This window comes from Diorhabda carinulata, chromosome 4 (assembly GCF_026250575.1).
Source record: "Diorhabda carinulata isolate Delta chromosome 4, icDioCari1.1, whole genome shotgun sequence".
Classification (NCBI taxonomy): Eukaryota; Metazoa; Arthropoda; class Insecta; order Coleoptera; family Chrysomelidae; genus Diorhabda; species Diorhabda carinulata.
In genome coordinates this window covers 2,119,474-2,133,354 of record NC_079463.1, presented here as the reverse complement: position 1 = coordinate 2,133,354, position 13,881 = coordinate 2,119,474, and the positions used below count along the sequence as shown (strand labels likewise).

General features: G+C 29.9%; 3 protein-coding genes across 3 annotated transcripts in view; all 3 read left to right on the top strand.

The window, feature by feature from the left end:
- Nucleotides 1–530: 530 nt before the first annotated feature.
- Nucleotides 531–6,161, top strand: LOC130892662 (aldehyde dehydrogenase, mitochondrial). Its single transcript, XM_057798181.1, has 7 exons — nt 531–987; nt 1,991–2,236; nt 2,957–3,352; nt 3,663–3,945; nt 5,329–5,531; nt 5,610–5,745; nt 5,919–6,161. Exons 1-7 carry the CDS (start codon nt 886–888, stop codon nt 6,086–6,088), a joined length of 1,536 nt encoding a protein of 511 aa, XP_057654164.1. The 5' UTR covers nt 531–885; the 3' UTR covers nt 6,089–6,161.
- Nucleotides 6,162–7,338: 1,177 nt separating this feature from the next.
- LOC130892659 (von Willebrand factor A domain-containing protein 8) overlaps nt 7,339–13,881 on the top strand; it is a 22,146-nt gene continuing 15,603 nt past the window's right edge. Inside the window, exons 1-5 of the mRNA XM_057798177.1 lie at nt 7,339–7,700; nt 7,757–7,998; nt 8,132–8,299; nt 8,349–8,437; nt 8,525–8,600. Of these exons, the coding sequence (XP_057654160.1) occupies nt 7,529–7,700; nt 7,757–7,998; nt 8,132–8,299; nt 8,349–8,437; nt 8,525–8,600 (747 nt within the window). The 5' untranslated portion in view covers nt 7,339–7,528. The remainder of the gene's footprint in view (nt 7,701–7,756; nt 7,999–8,131; nt 8,300–8,348; nt 8,438–8,524; nt 8,601–13,881) is intronic.
- Nucleotides 10,997–13,881, top strand: part of LOC130892665 (uncharacterized) — a 7,646-nt gene continuing 4,761 nt past the window's right edge. Inside the window, exon 1 of the mRNA XM_057798184.1 lies at nt 10,997–11,292. The gene's annotated coding sequence lies outside the window, so the exon portion shown is untranslated. The remainder of the gene's footprint in view (nt 11,293–13,881) is intronic.

Genomic DNA, 13,881 nt, shown 5'->3' with positions numbered 1-13,881 from the left:
TGAAATTAAAAACCGCTAGACTTAGTAACCTGCTCATGAGAATTAATCATAGTCAAAATGAATTCGAAAAAACATAGATAAACGAAACTAATCGACAACTGATCGCATTTACCCACTTATAAAGGACTTTTCAGGAACTATGATCGTGTTAACCCGATCATGATTTAAATATTCGGAAACCAACCTCGTAGTTAAAAAGCACTATATAATTCGATCCAAACATATGGTCCATTACTTGTATTAGTTTCCGAACAATAGAAAACCCAATAAAATATTGGATCGATACAAGACATTTTACTCCAGTTCTTTCAAATTTGGCACAATGACCTAAATACCTACGGCTTCCTCTGTATTGGAAAAGTGTGGCGCTATAGTAGCAAGTGAAAGAATTTTAAAAAGAGCGCCACAGACTATTAGAGTGGGATAGTATAATAAATTCTTTTCAAAAAAGTCATAACTATTTTGAAAACACTATTAATATACAAATTCAATCGAAAAATGTACATAAATTATATTACTACTGAATTCACATAACATAATTTCCACTTGCTTCACTAGCGCTATTTTGGCGATTCTTCGTAATATAATTTACTGTTTACTGCTGGACACTTTTAACTAATTCCCCATTCAATAGAGTTCTCATTACCTCTACCCTCTATACTCGTTACCAATATATCAATAATAGAAGTATGCCGTCAGCGACATCCGTATATAGAAGCCAGTATTAGTGGAATAAAAAATAAATCTGCGCAGTTTCCAAGACAACATTTCACTAAAGAGGCGTTCTGATCACGACATACGAATATATGATTTACTGATCATTTTGACGTTAGCTAGTTGTCGGTAGGTAATAGTAACATTTGCCGGTGACAAATCCAATTCAAAATGTTGCGAGTAGTTAAAAATGTATTAAATCACGTGCAAAAATGCAATTATAGTCTAGCCGTTCCTAAGCCTCATCAAAATCCCAACGTACTTTATTCTGGGGTAAGTATTAAAATAAGGATTTTTTTTTTATAAAGTTGTGGTTAATCATGAATTATTGTTTGTTTTATTAATGTTTCAATTGTGAAAAAAAAATGCTTTAAATGACCAAATTAAACGTTTTATTACATTTATAAACAACAATAATAACTTCCGTTTTTAAATGATTTGAAATAATAATATATGTTTGAATATTTATTAAAACATTAACAGATTTTGACGATATACAGTGCGTTCCTCATAATAGTTTCATAATTAGTTGTATAAAGCTATTATTCAACATGTTAGTTGATCTTAATCGTTAGAAAATTACAAATAGTAATTAAATTTTATGTTTAATTACCATTACAAGCTGTTCTACTATGTTTGAGAGAATACTAAATCATTATTGGATTGTAAATCTGTACTAAATACTTAATATATGCTACTCGTATGAAATATCACTTTGAAGGTTAATAAAATAGCTTTATAGATATTATAAGGTCAGAAGGTGAACAAATTATTAATATTAGGTTTATCAAAAGTGCTATAGAAAGTATGAGTTGTGCAAATCATTATTAATAACAAATAAATAATTAATAGTTATATAATAATAGATAGTATTTTTAGAACGCACGGGAATTAAAAATGATATTAGATTTAAGCATAATGTGTTTATGCCTATTCATGAGCAATACCTTGATTTATAAATTATTATAGAATTGTTTTCACTAAATTTAGACAGTAACCTGAAAGAGAATCATGCATTTTGTTGAAAGTTATTTTCAAGAAATATACCAGGAGGATAGAAAAGAAAGGTTGACTCTTTAAAATAACCTGTATCTTTTGCTGGATAAGGTTTAAATTCTGAGGAAAACCTACAACATTTGTATCTATTAATCCAATTAAGTCAATTTTCCAAAATGTTAATCTCATTTGAATTTAATTCTTGCTTAAAATTTCCCATATTTATAGAAAAATTGTAGATACTACTTTTGGGAAAACGAATGATTTTGATTTAATTTAGATTTTCATCAACAATGAGTGGCATAAGTCAAAATCTGGAAAAACATTTCAAACGATAAATCCTAGCACAGGACAAGTTATCACTGAAATCCAACAAGGTTCAAAAGAAGATATTAACTTAGCCGTAGATGCTGCTAACGAAGCATTCAAGTTTGGATCAGAATGGAGGACAATGGATGCTTCGGAAAGAGGGCGATTACTTTACAAATTGGCGGATTTGATGGAAAGAGATGGTGCATATTTAGCAGTAAGTATTTGACCATGAAAATTTTTAATAGGTAATAATACAGAAGTTGATGTTACATAATGTACTCAAAATCAATTGTTTAATTTGTTTTTTTTCTCACAATGATTGTCAGGTTTTTCTTAATGTTATTGTATCTCCTTAAAAGAGTTGCTTAATGTGTTTTTAATCATAATAATAAGTCTTTTACATTATGAATGCTATTATCACTTTATAGATATAAGGATGGTGCTTGATAAGATATGATGTTTGTAATGTGGTTATTTTCTATTTAATGATGATAAATGATTATTATTTTGTAAACAAAGCTCAAAAATTTTATCATCACAGTTTATTATGTTTATTCAGCATTTTTTAGATTTCAAGGTTGAAGATGATTAATTTAATTCACTTTAACTCAGTACAAATACATCGGAATGTTTTTTGTTATAATCAATAATAATAATTATTTCTTTATATATTAAATACTTCTTTTATAGGTATTTTGCTACCTCGGTGTAACTGACTTTTTATTTCTCTATGAGTTTCACTGTCTTTTATTCCTCTATGTCAAATAATAACCGATTTAGAATAGTGCCAAAGCTCTATCTGCAGGGGGGAAAAGAATATCAGGCTCTAACTTTGGAGTATAGAATAATCCTTCAATAATTTTTAACACCCGAGGATAAATCTGAAAGCCTTCATCAAGATTTTATCATGTGCTGAATAATTTGTCGTTTACAGAGCTTGGAAACATTGGATAATGGTAAACCGTTCACTCAAGCTTGGAGTGATGTGGTTGGTAGTATCAACGGTATACGTTACATGGCAGGTTGGGCGGATAAAGTCCACGGTAAAACGATACCCATGAACGGGAAATATTTGGCTCAAACTCGACTTGAACCAGTAGGAGTATGCGGGCAAATCATACCGTGGAATTTCCCTTTGCTGATGTTGAGTTGGAAAATAGGACCTGCTTTGAGTATGGGAAACACGGTTATTCTCAAACCAGCCGAGCAAACACCACTGACTGCTCTGTATATAGCCGAACTTAGCAAGGAAGCTGGATTTCCTCCGGGTGTGTTGAACATTGTACCTGGGTTCGGTGATGCTGGACAAGCTTTAGTAGAAAACCCTAAGGTAAGTATAATCTCAAAATAAAATGAAAATAGATGAAAAAAAAAAACATTTTTCTTCTCTCCTTCTCTCAAGCACGTGGAAATAAACTAATTTCTATGATCATAGTTTTTCGACCATAGAGATATTAAAAGAATAAAGTATTCCGGACGAACCATAGAAATAAAGAATGTTATCACATGAAATTGCCTTACACCTACTGTCAATTGTCATATGGTATTTAAAATAAACATTCCTTGTTAACTTTCAAAATAATAATTTCAATTGTACAAGGGAGACTACGTTTATTATTTGAATGTATGTATTAATTTAGGTTGATAAGATCGCTTTTACCGGCTCTACGGAGGTTGGTAAACATATTCAAAGTTTATCCGGTAAATACAATCTGAAAAGAACAACGTTGGAATTGGGTGGTAAGAGTCCTAACATCATTCTAGCCGATGTTGACATTGAACGTGCTGTTGAATATTCACACCACGGAGTCTTTTATAATTCCGGACAGGTTTGCTGTGCTGGTACCAGAACTTTCATCGAAGATAAAATCTATGACGAATTTGTGGAAAGATCCGTCGAACGTGCCAAAAAACGTATCGTAGGTTAGTGGTTTTAGAATATTACCTAATTTAGAATGTTGTTTTCAGTCTATTCTTGTTTTAAGATGATATTTGTTGTTTAAAGTCTTATCTTGTGATTAATTTACAGTGGCACTCAGTCATTATAAAAAGTATTCGACAAAACAGTAATATCAATTTAATTCCTTGTTATTTAATATATTAATTGCAGAAATAATAATGTAAATATTATTCAAAACACAAAATAGCTAGTTTTTTGAGTTTTATTCACAACGCAAATTTTTTGTTTATAAATAATTGTTTATTGTTGAGACCAAATAATACACATACTTCAAATTTAGTATCCAAGGTTGACTACTAGTACTGATAATAATGAAATAATTTTTTTATTGTGTATAATTCTAGTTTAAATTAATTACATAATTGCAGAATATTAGTATACATGAATCAATCATATAAAATTCCTAGGACATTCTTCATCAGATTTATTTATTTATACTCCGTGTTTTATTGATAATATTAATGAATTATAGAATAATGTAAGGACTACTATAAACTAATTATTCCTGACCAGAAATTGTTGTACATATTAATATTCCTCAATAACGAACGTTTTTTATCTTTTTTTGGTATGAGATGATATTTTGTACAAAGAAAACCTTCGGTAAAGTCTCAAGACTTGTTTCGATGTGCATCATTGGAGCTATAAGAACGTGCCCTGCACTGGACCTCTTTATCTTGTGATAGATAGCTCATGATAAGCAATTAGAGAGCCCTGAGCATGGTTTTCTTTGACCATGGATGGTCTAGAGATGTAATGATTAGAAAGATAAAGTTTTTACTTTTCTCTTAATCCTGCCAGTTTCAAGAAATCTCTGGATTTTAGTAAAAATATTTCACTATCTTTACAGAAAGCACCTAATAAGAGTAGGTTTGATAAAAAAAAAGGAACAAACTTCAAATCATTTAGTTAATTAATGTGTTGCTATCAAAAGCCAATACAGTAAATGTTTCAAACTCCGAAACTAGTGGATGGGTTGTAAAGAGTCCAGTGACCAGTGGGAGGCACAACAGACCTTATAGGTTACATCCTACATGTAATTCAAATCTAAAAGAATTACTCATTTGGAAGGTTCGTTAAGAAGAAATTCGAGGCATCAAATGTCATTAGTGAACAAAGTGATTGGAAGAAGGAGTTTGTCTCTTTAGCTAAGTTGTATCTGTTGCTTTCAATACTTCAATTTTCTGATATTTATTTAGTAATGACTATGTTGGTCTTATAAATTCTATTTTTATTTCAGTTTCTTTGTTCTTTCTTTCAGTTGTTTTGCTAGTTTTCCTATAGAGTTTTCTTATTATCCTGACTTTTATCCAGTTTTGTATTTACAATAGACTAAACGATTTTAGGAGATCCGTTCGATTTAAAAACCGAACAAGGTCCTCAAGTGAATGAGGAACAATTGGAGAAGGTCTTAGGGTTGATCAAGGAAGGTGTCAAACAAGGAGCTAAATTAGTACATGGAGGAAAGAGGCACGGAGATACTGGATATTTTATACAACCAACTGTTTTCGCGGATGTTGAAGATCATCATATAATTGCTAAAGAAGAGGTGAGTATACAGTTACCATCGATAGTTCTTTTACTCACACACAGTTCTTGTTTAAAATTGAATAATTATTGTTTTTAGATTTTCGGACCTGTTCAACAACTCATACGGTTCAAAGATATGGATGAAATTATTGAAAGAGCAAATAATACTAATTATGGTCTTGCTTCTGCAATTTTTTCAAATGATATCAACAAAATCAATTATATCAGTCAAGGTAGGTTAACTTTTATTTATGTTGTTCTGTTTTCTAAGCTTCAAAACAATTATCGCAACATCAGGAGTCCATCTAATACTAAGAGTACTTCTTATTCTCTTCTACTGTCACTTTGTATCATGTTTCAGTACGTGTCAACAAATTGTAACCTAATAACATATAAAAATTTTAAGGTCTCCGAGCTGGTGTCGTTTGGGTGAACTGCTATAACGTTCTCGAAGTTCAGACTCCATTTGGAGGTTACAAAGAGTCTGGATTTGGTAGAGAAATGGGAGAATATGGATTGCAACAATATACAGAAGTCAAATGTATAATTACTGCTGTGCCACAAAAGAATTCTTAAAATACTAGTTTTAATTTTGAATTTCAATATTTTGTTCTAATTTGGTTTTCGAGACAATTAATAAAAAAATAAATCGAAGATCTAATGTTATATAATCATATATATTTTGTATTTGCTAAAATAAAACTTGTAATATATTTTTTAACATATATTATTTTATTATTTATACCTGGGTATCCCTATAATGTATTTTCGGGCTAACCAATGATGGTTGACCATATTCTTTGTATTAAAACTACTTTGAAATAAACTATTTATTAAAATAAAATCATTAGTTAAACTTTGTTTCAATAATCCGACGACCATACTCGACGAATGCCAGTCTATTAAAGACCCCATATCTGTTAACAGACCGCTTTTCAATACTTAAATCCCATTGTACAAAACGCTATAATTATATGTATGGTCATTACAGTCACATTGATAAGTTAATGGCACTTCAAGTAGAGTCAATTAACTATGATGTGGGTCCCCATTAGGATCGTGTAGCATAAATCTTAATGAATACAATAGTCCTTAAGATGCAATGTTGTCTAATTTTTATGTCAAAACATCCCTCAATTTGAAAGTGTAATGAAGTTTAGAAAAAAAAAGTTATTTAACCTTTTGATGATACTCACAAACTTGACACCGTTTTACATACTTTTGGGCATGGTGTATCCTGGTTCAAGATAACTTTGAAGTTACCAACGGGAATCTGCATCAATTATAACTTGGAAAAGACAAAATTTGTTATGAGTAAAATAAATTGAGAAACAAAATTATTTTCCCACTAAATCGTGGAATTTTATACCATATAGAATGCCTGCAACGGCATCTTAGACTTAGAAATGGTTCCAGTGGACGTTTATAATAAAAAAGAGATACTATAAACAGTAAAATTTAGGAGGAAACTCTCTTTTGAACTATCAACAAGTAAAAGTAGAGAAAAAGTCCAATTAATTATTACGAAACAAAACAAATCACTTTATTGACTTCCGAACTGTATGTTGCAGTGGAATTAAGGTCAATTTCTTAAAAAATCAACCATAAATCGATGTGGATAAATATTAATCTAGTCCATGTGAAATATTCATTCCAAACAAATTAAAACTATGTTTATGGATCAAAATGTACCTCCAAACAAAATTATTTACGTTTACCTATATGAAATTTTACAAATTAATTCCTATTTAAGCTAGTGAATACGAAAAATTCGTTTAAACAATACTCACCTGTGTTAACCGATTATAAAATAAGTGGTTTGTGGTTAATTTTTGAGTGACACAGAACAAAAACATTTAGATTTTGTTCTGACACAGAACACATCATTACTTGTTCTATGAATCAACCGAACTGTTTTTTGTTCTATGGATAACATGACGTAAACATAACCTTTGTACCTATATTGTACAATTTAAAAATCTAGTCAAATGTAAATATTGATATTTCTAAATAAAAATGCTCTATTTTTCAATAAAAAATGATATTTTACGTATTTTATATAAGAAAAAAGTGCCAAGGATTTATAATAATTTAAAAAGATATATTTCTAACGAAAGTGTGGCATTTGGAAATATTGTAAAAGAAGTAAAACCAACTAGAAATCCAGAATGTGTTCCAGTAAAGTATTGTGAGCGATTCTATTATATTTTTCCCAAGTTTATATCCAAATTAGTATATTTCCAGATGCTTCGAACATTCCACAAAGCAACTTACATCATTTAAGATGGATAATGCAAAAGGATATATTGAATCAGGATATATTTCTATTAGGTCCACCAGGACCGAGAAAAAGACATTTAGCTATGCAATATTTAGAATTAACTAATAGAGAACACGAATATGTAGCACTTAGCAGAGATACAACAGAATCTGATTTGAAACAAAGGAGGGAAATATCCAAAGGAACTGCTAAATATTTTGATCAAGTAAAACATTTAATAAAATAAATCCAATTCCTAACTCATCTACTTGAAAAATTTCAATATAATTTGGTAGTTAATGGATATTTTGATTGTACTTTAATTATTCTACTAGTTTTTACCAATTTTTTATTTTCAGAGTGCTGTAAAGGCAGCTACAAATGGAAGAGTTTTGATTTTAGATGGTATAGAAAAAGCAGAAAGGAATGTTTTACCAGTGTTGAATAATTTATTAGAAAATAGGGAAATGCATTTAGAAGATGGAAGATTGTTAATTCCTGCATCTAGATATGACAAACTATTAAAAGTTAGTTGATTTCTTTTGATGTTTCATAATACAGTAACTTGATTTTTAGGTACATGGCGAAAAAGAATTAAACAAATGGAAATTGGTTCGTGTCGATGATAACTTTAGGGTTATAGCTCTGGGTCTACCAGTTCCAAAGTAAGGATTTAGATCCTTTAATACTTTCTCAAATGTTTAAATATTAATTCAATTTGTATAAAAATGTCAGTTGTATTATTATTATAGGTACAGAGGAAATCCTTTAGATCCACCATTAAGATCTCGTTTTCAAGCTAGAGATGTAACAAGTATCACTTATCAGGTAAGTTTTTGTAGATTATAAAATTTTTGAATGAAACGTAAAACAACATTTAAACTTTATACTACTCCTATATATCCGTATTTCTATTGATAATCTTGATCATTATATTCCAAACTTGCTACAAAACAAAATAAAAAAATCTCAACTGATACCTTGAATAAAAAGCAGGTACATTCATTTTTGAGTATAGTAAAGTAGAGATTGTACAAAAGGATAACGAATTTTACCAGCTGGTCAACAGAAGATTGAGAATTATAAGATGAAGAAAAAATTGTGTTGAGCTAATACAAATACTAGGGAAACTTTTGGAGAAGCAAAAGAACATCAGCTGTAGGAATTATGATGAGCTGAGTAAAATCCAATGGATCAGGATAAAAATTATAATGCTGAGCTCTGAGCTTGGGGTACAAGAAGCAAAATATATCAGCTATGGGAATTGTGATAAACTAAGGCATAGCCAAGTAAACTTTCCAAACATTCTGTTGATTAGGATGATAATTGCGATGTCCAACAATGGGTTGAGACAAGCCGATGAACATCATTTGTGTGAATTGTTATGAGTTAAATGAAATTTTTGGACCTCCAATGTATTTGAATAACAATTGTAGAGCTGAAAACTCATCTTGGGGTGCAAGAAGCAAAAAAATATCAGCTACGGGAACTTCTGGGACTTACAGTGGATCAGGATGATAAGTATAATGCTGAACACTGAATTTGGATGTAGATGCTGTACTCTTAGGCTGCTGTAAAGCAAATAACAGTTTACTAATAGTATGTACGTATCTGATATAAAGTCCTTGGAGCATACTTACTAGTATAACTCGGTTATTTTTCTGTTGAATCTACTCTTTTTATAACATCTAACCTTGGATAGCTAGTTAAGAAGCTGTTTTTGTTTTAACGAAGTAATAGCCGGAATTCGAAAAAAAAATGACAGTATCCGTTCATTATCTACTTCCACACTTTATCACCGTCTAAAGTGTAGGCGTTGTGAAGATTTTTTTTAATTTAAATCAAATGGGTGGGTTAAACAAAAGTTAGATATGTGTGTCGTCCATCAGCCATATTTTTTTTTAAGTGACAGCTATTCGAAAAGGCCCAAACACTTGAAACAAATTTTATAAAAACGATTTACAAAATAAGTAAAAAGTTGCTTTATTTTAAATGAGATAAGGGCCAAGTAAAATGTATTCAAGGAGAAGATATGGATTTTATTTGGTTATATTTGAAATCTTTAGTATAACATGATTAAATAAATCATGTGACTGACACACAGATGAAGTTTCAATTTTATCACATTTCGTTTAGTCAGAAAAAAGTGACAGCCATTTAAGTGAAGCTACTTTTTCGATACAATTTAGTGTGTTGATTTATCGTTGCTTCTTGGTGAAACAAAAATACTGTACAAGCTCAGGAATGGCTTCAAAAGTGTTATCCGGACTCTGCTCCATCGAAAAGAACTATTCGTTATTGGTTTGCTGAATTTAAATGTAGTCGTACAGACACTGATGAAGATGAACGTTCTGGTCGACAAATTGAGGTGGTTATTCCAAAAAATATCAAAAAAATCCACGACTTGGTTATATCTAATCGTAAATTGAGATAGCTGAGGTCGTAACGATATCAGAAGGCAGTTATGCATGAACATTGGACCATGAGAAAGCTCTTTTCAAAGTGGGTACCGCTTTTACTTAAAGTCGATCAAAAACAACAACGTATTGATGATTCAGAGCAGTGTTTACACGTAATAAATAAGATTTTTTACGTCTATATGTGACATGGATCCGTCACTTCACTCCGGAGTCAAAACGATCGTCGTCTAAGTGTGCTGCAACCACGTACGAAGCGTCCAAAGGCACACCAGTCAGTTGGGGAGGTTAAGGCTTCATTATTTTGGGAAACAATCAATAACGAATACTACATAGAGTTGATTGATCATTTGGATGCAAAAATCAACAAAAAACGGCCATCGTTTCACCAAGACAATGCACCGAATAACAAGTCGATGGTTAAATTGAAGGAATTATACTTTGAATTGCTTCACCATCCAATGTATAGTCCAGATCTGGACCCAAGTGACTACTAATCTCAAAAAAATGTAAAAAATGACGAAGCAATTGCCTGAAACTGTAATATGTGTTTTTCTTAGTTAGTCATAGGATTTATTGATTGATGTAATAAATCAAATAAATCATTTTCTCTATCTTTTTATTCCTTAGACCTTTTTCTTTGTGATTTATTTTGATCCCTTAGTCTCTAAATCAGTAAAAAATTTTACCTGTTATATTATCATTAGCCATCTTAATTTTTTTTTAAAATAATTATTTATTTGTTTGTAAATAATGAAAATTTCATTTTATTTCATTCAATTTTTATTTCGCGGTGTCGATTATCGGTAATTACTTTTTCAATTATTATTTTCGATTCGTTTCTTGTATTTTTTGACACAACCTTATAAAACCGCGTGGAATTATCCGAATGATATGCGCGAATGGCAGTATAATTTCTAAGACGGCGAATCATCCCTTTCGTACTCTCATTCCTTTCCATTCATCCCCATATTTCTATTTCCGGGGCGAATGTCTTGGCATGCGGTCGTGCCTGTCCCCACCTTTGTAATCTTCGATCAAGAATTGTGTGTCGTTCCATTGCAGTTCATCCTTTGTTTTCTCCTGTATTTTCAATTCTAACGGTAAGTATTCGATATTATTTATTGTGTATTTGCAATTTTTTGAAAAAAAAATATACGAGAATTACGAATTAATAATTTTTTTTCACTTTACTTGCACTATAAACGAGAGATGTTTTTCGGTACGTATTTTATTTGTGTTGAAAGATTTTTATCTAAATTAATTATAGATCCATAAAATATTTTGATATTTTAGTGTGGCACATAGACGACGATAATTTAAATGTAGTAATTTTGAAAATATCCAACAGTTTTCAAAACGTCGAAACCATTTCGCATCCTTTACTGTTTTAACTGCATACGTATTTTTATAAACAGAGGAAATCAATTTTTTACATAAAAATATGTACAAAATTATATATTTAATCCTATTGACTGCGCCAATTACATAATTAACTTTCGAAAATTTATTTTTAAAAATTTTATTAACACAAAAACGAATTAACTTCATTAAAAGCGTTTACAACAATCCTATTTTTAAATTCAAATAAATACTGACACATGTTTACAAAATATGATCTTTTTGCGTATTAATTTTTAGAATATTCTAGATTTTTCTTCTTCTTTTTTCAATTTTCTGATGTCTTAAAAGTCTTAGCGATCTGAAAGTCGTGTCTCTCGAAGAAAACGTAGATATTCGCGACCGCACGAATCCTATTGACTGCGCCAATTACATAATTAACTTTCGAAAATTTATTTTTAAAAATTTTATCAACACAAAAACGAATTAACTTCATAAAAAGCGTTTACAACAATCCTATTTTTATATTAAAATAAATACTGACACATGTTTACAAAATATGATCTTTTTGCGTATTAATTTTTAGAATATTCTAGATTTTTCTTCTTTTTTTTGTCAATTTTCTGATGTCTTAAAAGTCTTAGCGATCTGAAAGTCGTGTCTCTCGAAGAAAACGTAGATATTCGCGACCGCACGAATCCTATTGACTGCGCCAATTACATAATTAACTTTCGAAAATTTATTTTTAAAAATTTTATTAACACAAAAACGAATTAACTTCATCAAAAGCGTTTACAACAATCCTATTTTTATATTAAAATAAATACTGACACATGTTTACAAAATATGATCTTTTTGCGTATTAATTTTTAGAATATTCTAGATTTTTCTTCTTCTTTTTTCAATTTTCTGATGTCTTAAAAGTCTTAGCGATCTGAAAGTCGTGTCTCTCGAAGAAAACGTAGATATTCGCGACCGCACGAATCCTATTGACTGCGCCAATTACATAATTAACTTTCGAAAATTTATTTTTAAAAATTTTATCAACACAAAAACGAATTAACTTCATAAAAAGCGTTTACAACAATCCTATTTTTATATTAAAATAAATACTGACACATGTTTACAAAATATGATCTTTTTGCGTATTAATTTTTAGAATATTCTAGATTTTTCTTCTTTTTTTTGTCAATTTTCTGATGTCTTAAAAGTCTTAGCGATCTGAAAGTCGTGTCTCTCGAAGAAAACGTAGATATTCGCGACCGCACGAATCCTATTGACTGCGCCAATTACATAATTAACTTTCGAAAATTTATTTTTAAAAATTTTATTAACACAAAAACGAATTAACTTCATCAAAAGCGTTTACAACAATCCTATTTTTATATTAAAATAAATACTGACACATGTTTACAAAATATGATCTTTTTGCGTATTAATTTTTAGAATATTCTAGATTTTTCTTCTTTTTTTTGTCAATTTTCTGATGTCTTAAAAGTCTTAGCGATCTGAAAGTCGTGTCTCTCGAAGAAAACGTAGATATTCGCGACCGCACGAATCCTATTGACTGCGCCAATTATATAATTAACTTTCGAAAATTTATTTTTAAAAATTTTATTAACACAAAAACGAATTAACTTCATTAAAAGCGTTTACAACAATCCTATTTTTAAATTCAAATAAATACTGACACATGTTTACAAAATATGATCTTTTTGCGTATTAATTTTTAGAATATTCTAGATTTTTCTTCTTCTTTTTTCAATTTTCTGATGTCTTAAAAGTCTTAGCGATCTGAAAGTCGTGTCTCTCGAAGAAAACGTAGATATTCGCGACCGCACGAATCCTATTGACTGCGCCAATTACATAATTAACTTTCGAAAATTTATTTTTAAAAATTTTATTAACACAAAAACGAATTAACTTCATAAAAAGCGTTTACAACAATCCTATTTTTATATTAAAATAAATACTGACACATGTTTACAAAATATGATCTTTTTGCGTATTAATTTTTAGAATATTCTAGATTTTTCTTCTTCTTTTTTCAATTTTCTGATGTCTTAAAAGTCTTAGCGATCTGAAAGTCGTGTCTCTCGAAGAAAACGTAGATATTCGCGACCGCACGAATCCTATTGACTGCGCCAATTACATAATTAACTTTCGAAAATTTATTTTTAAAAATTTTATTAACACAAAAACGAATTAACTTCATAAAAAGCGTTTACAACAATCCTATTTTTATATTAAAATAAATACTGACACATGTTTACAAAATATGATCTTTTTGCGTATTAATTTTTAGAATATTCTAGATTTTTCTTCTTCTTTTTTCAATTTTCTGATGTCTT

Bases quoted from the DNA above. Each gene is read 5' to 3' on its own strand.
- LOC130892662 (XM_057798181.1), top strand. From the start codon at position 886: ATGTTGCGAGTAGTTAAAAATGTATTAAATCACGTGCAAAAATGCAAT. The intron at 988-1,990 runs GTAAGTATTAAA...GATTTAATTTAG, and splicing joins CCAACGTACTTTATTCTGGG to ATTTTCATCAACAATGAGTG. The intron at 2,237-2,956 runs GTAAGTATTTGA...TGTCGTTTACAG, and splicing joins GAGATGGTGCATATTTAGCA to AGCTTGGAAACATTGGATAA.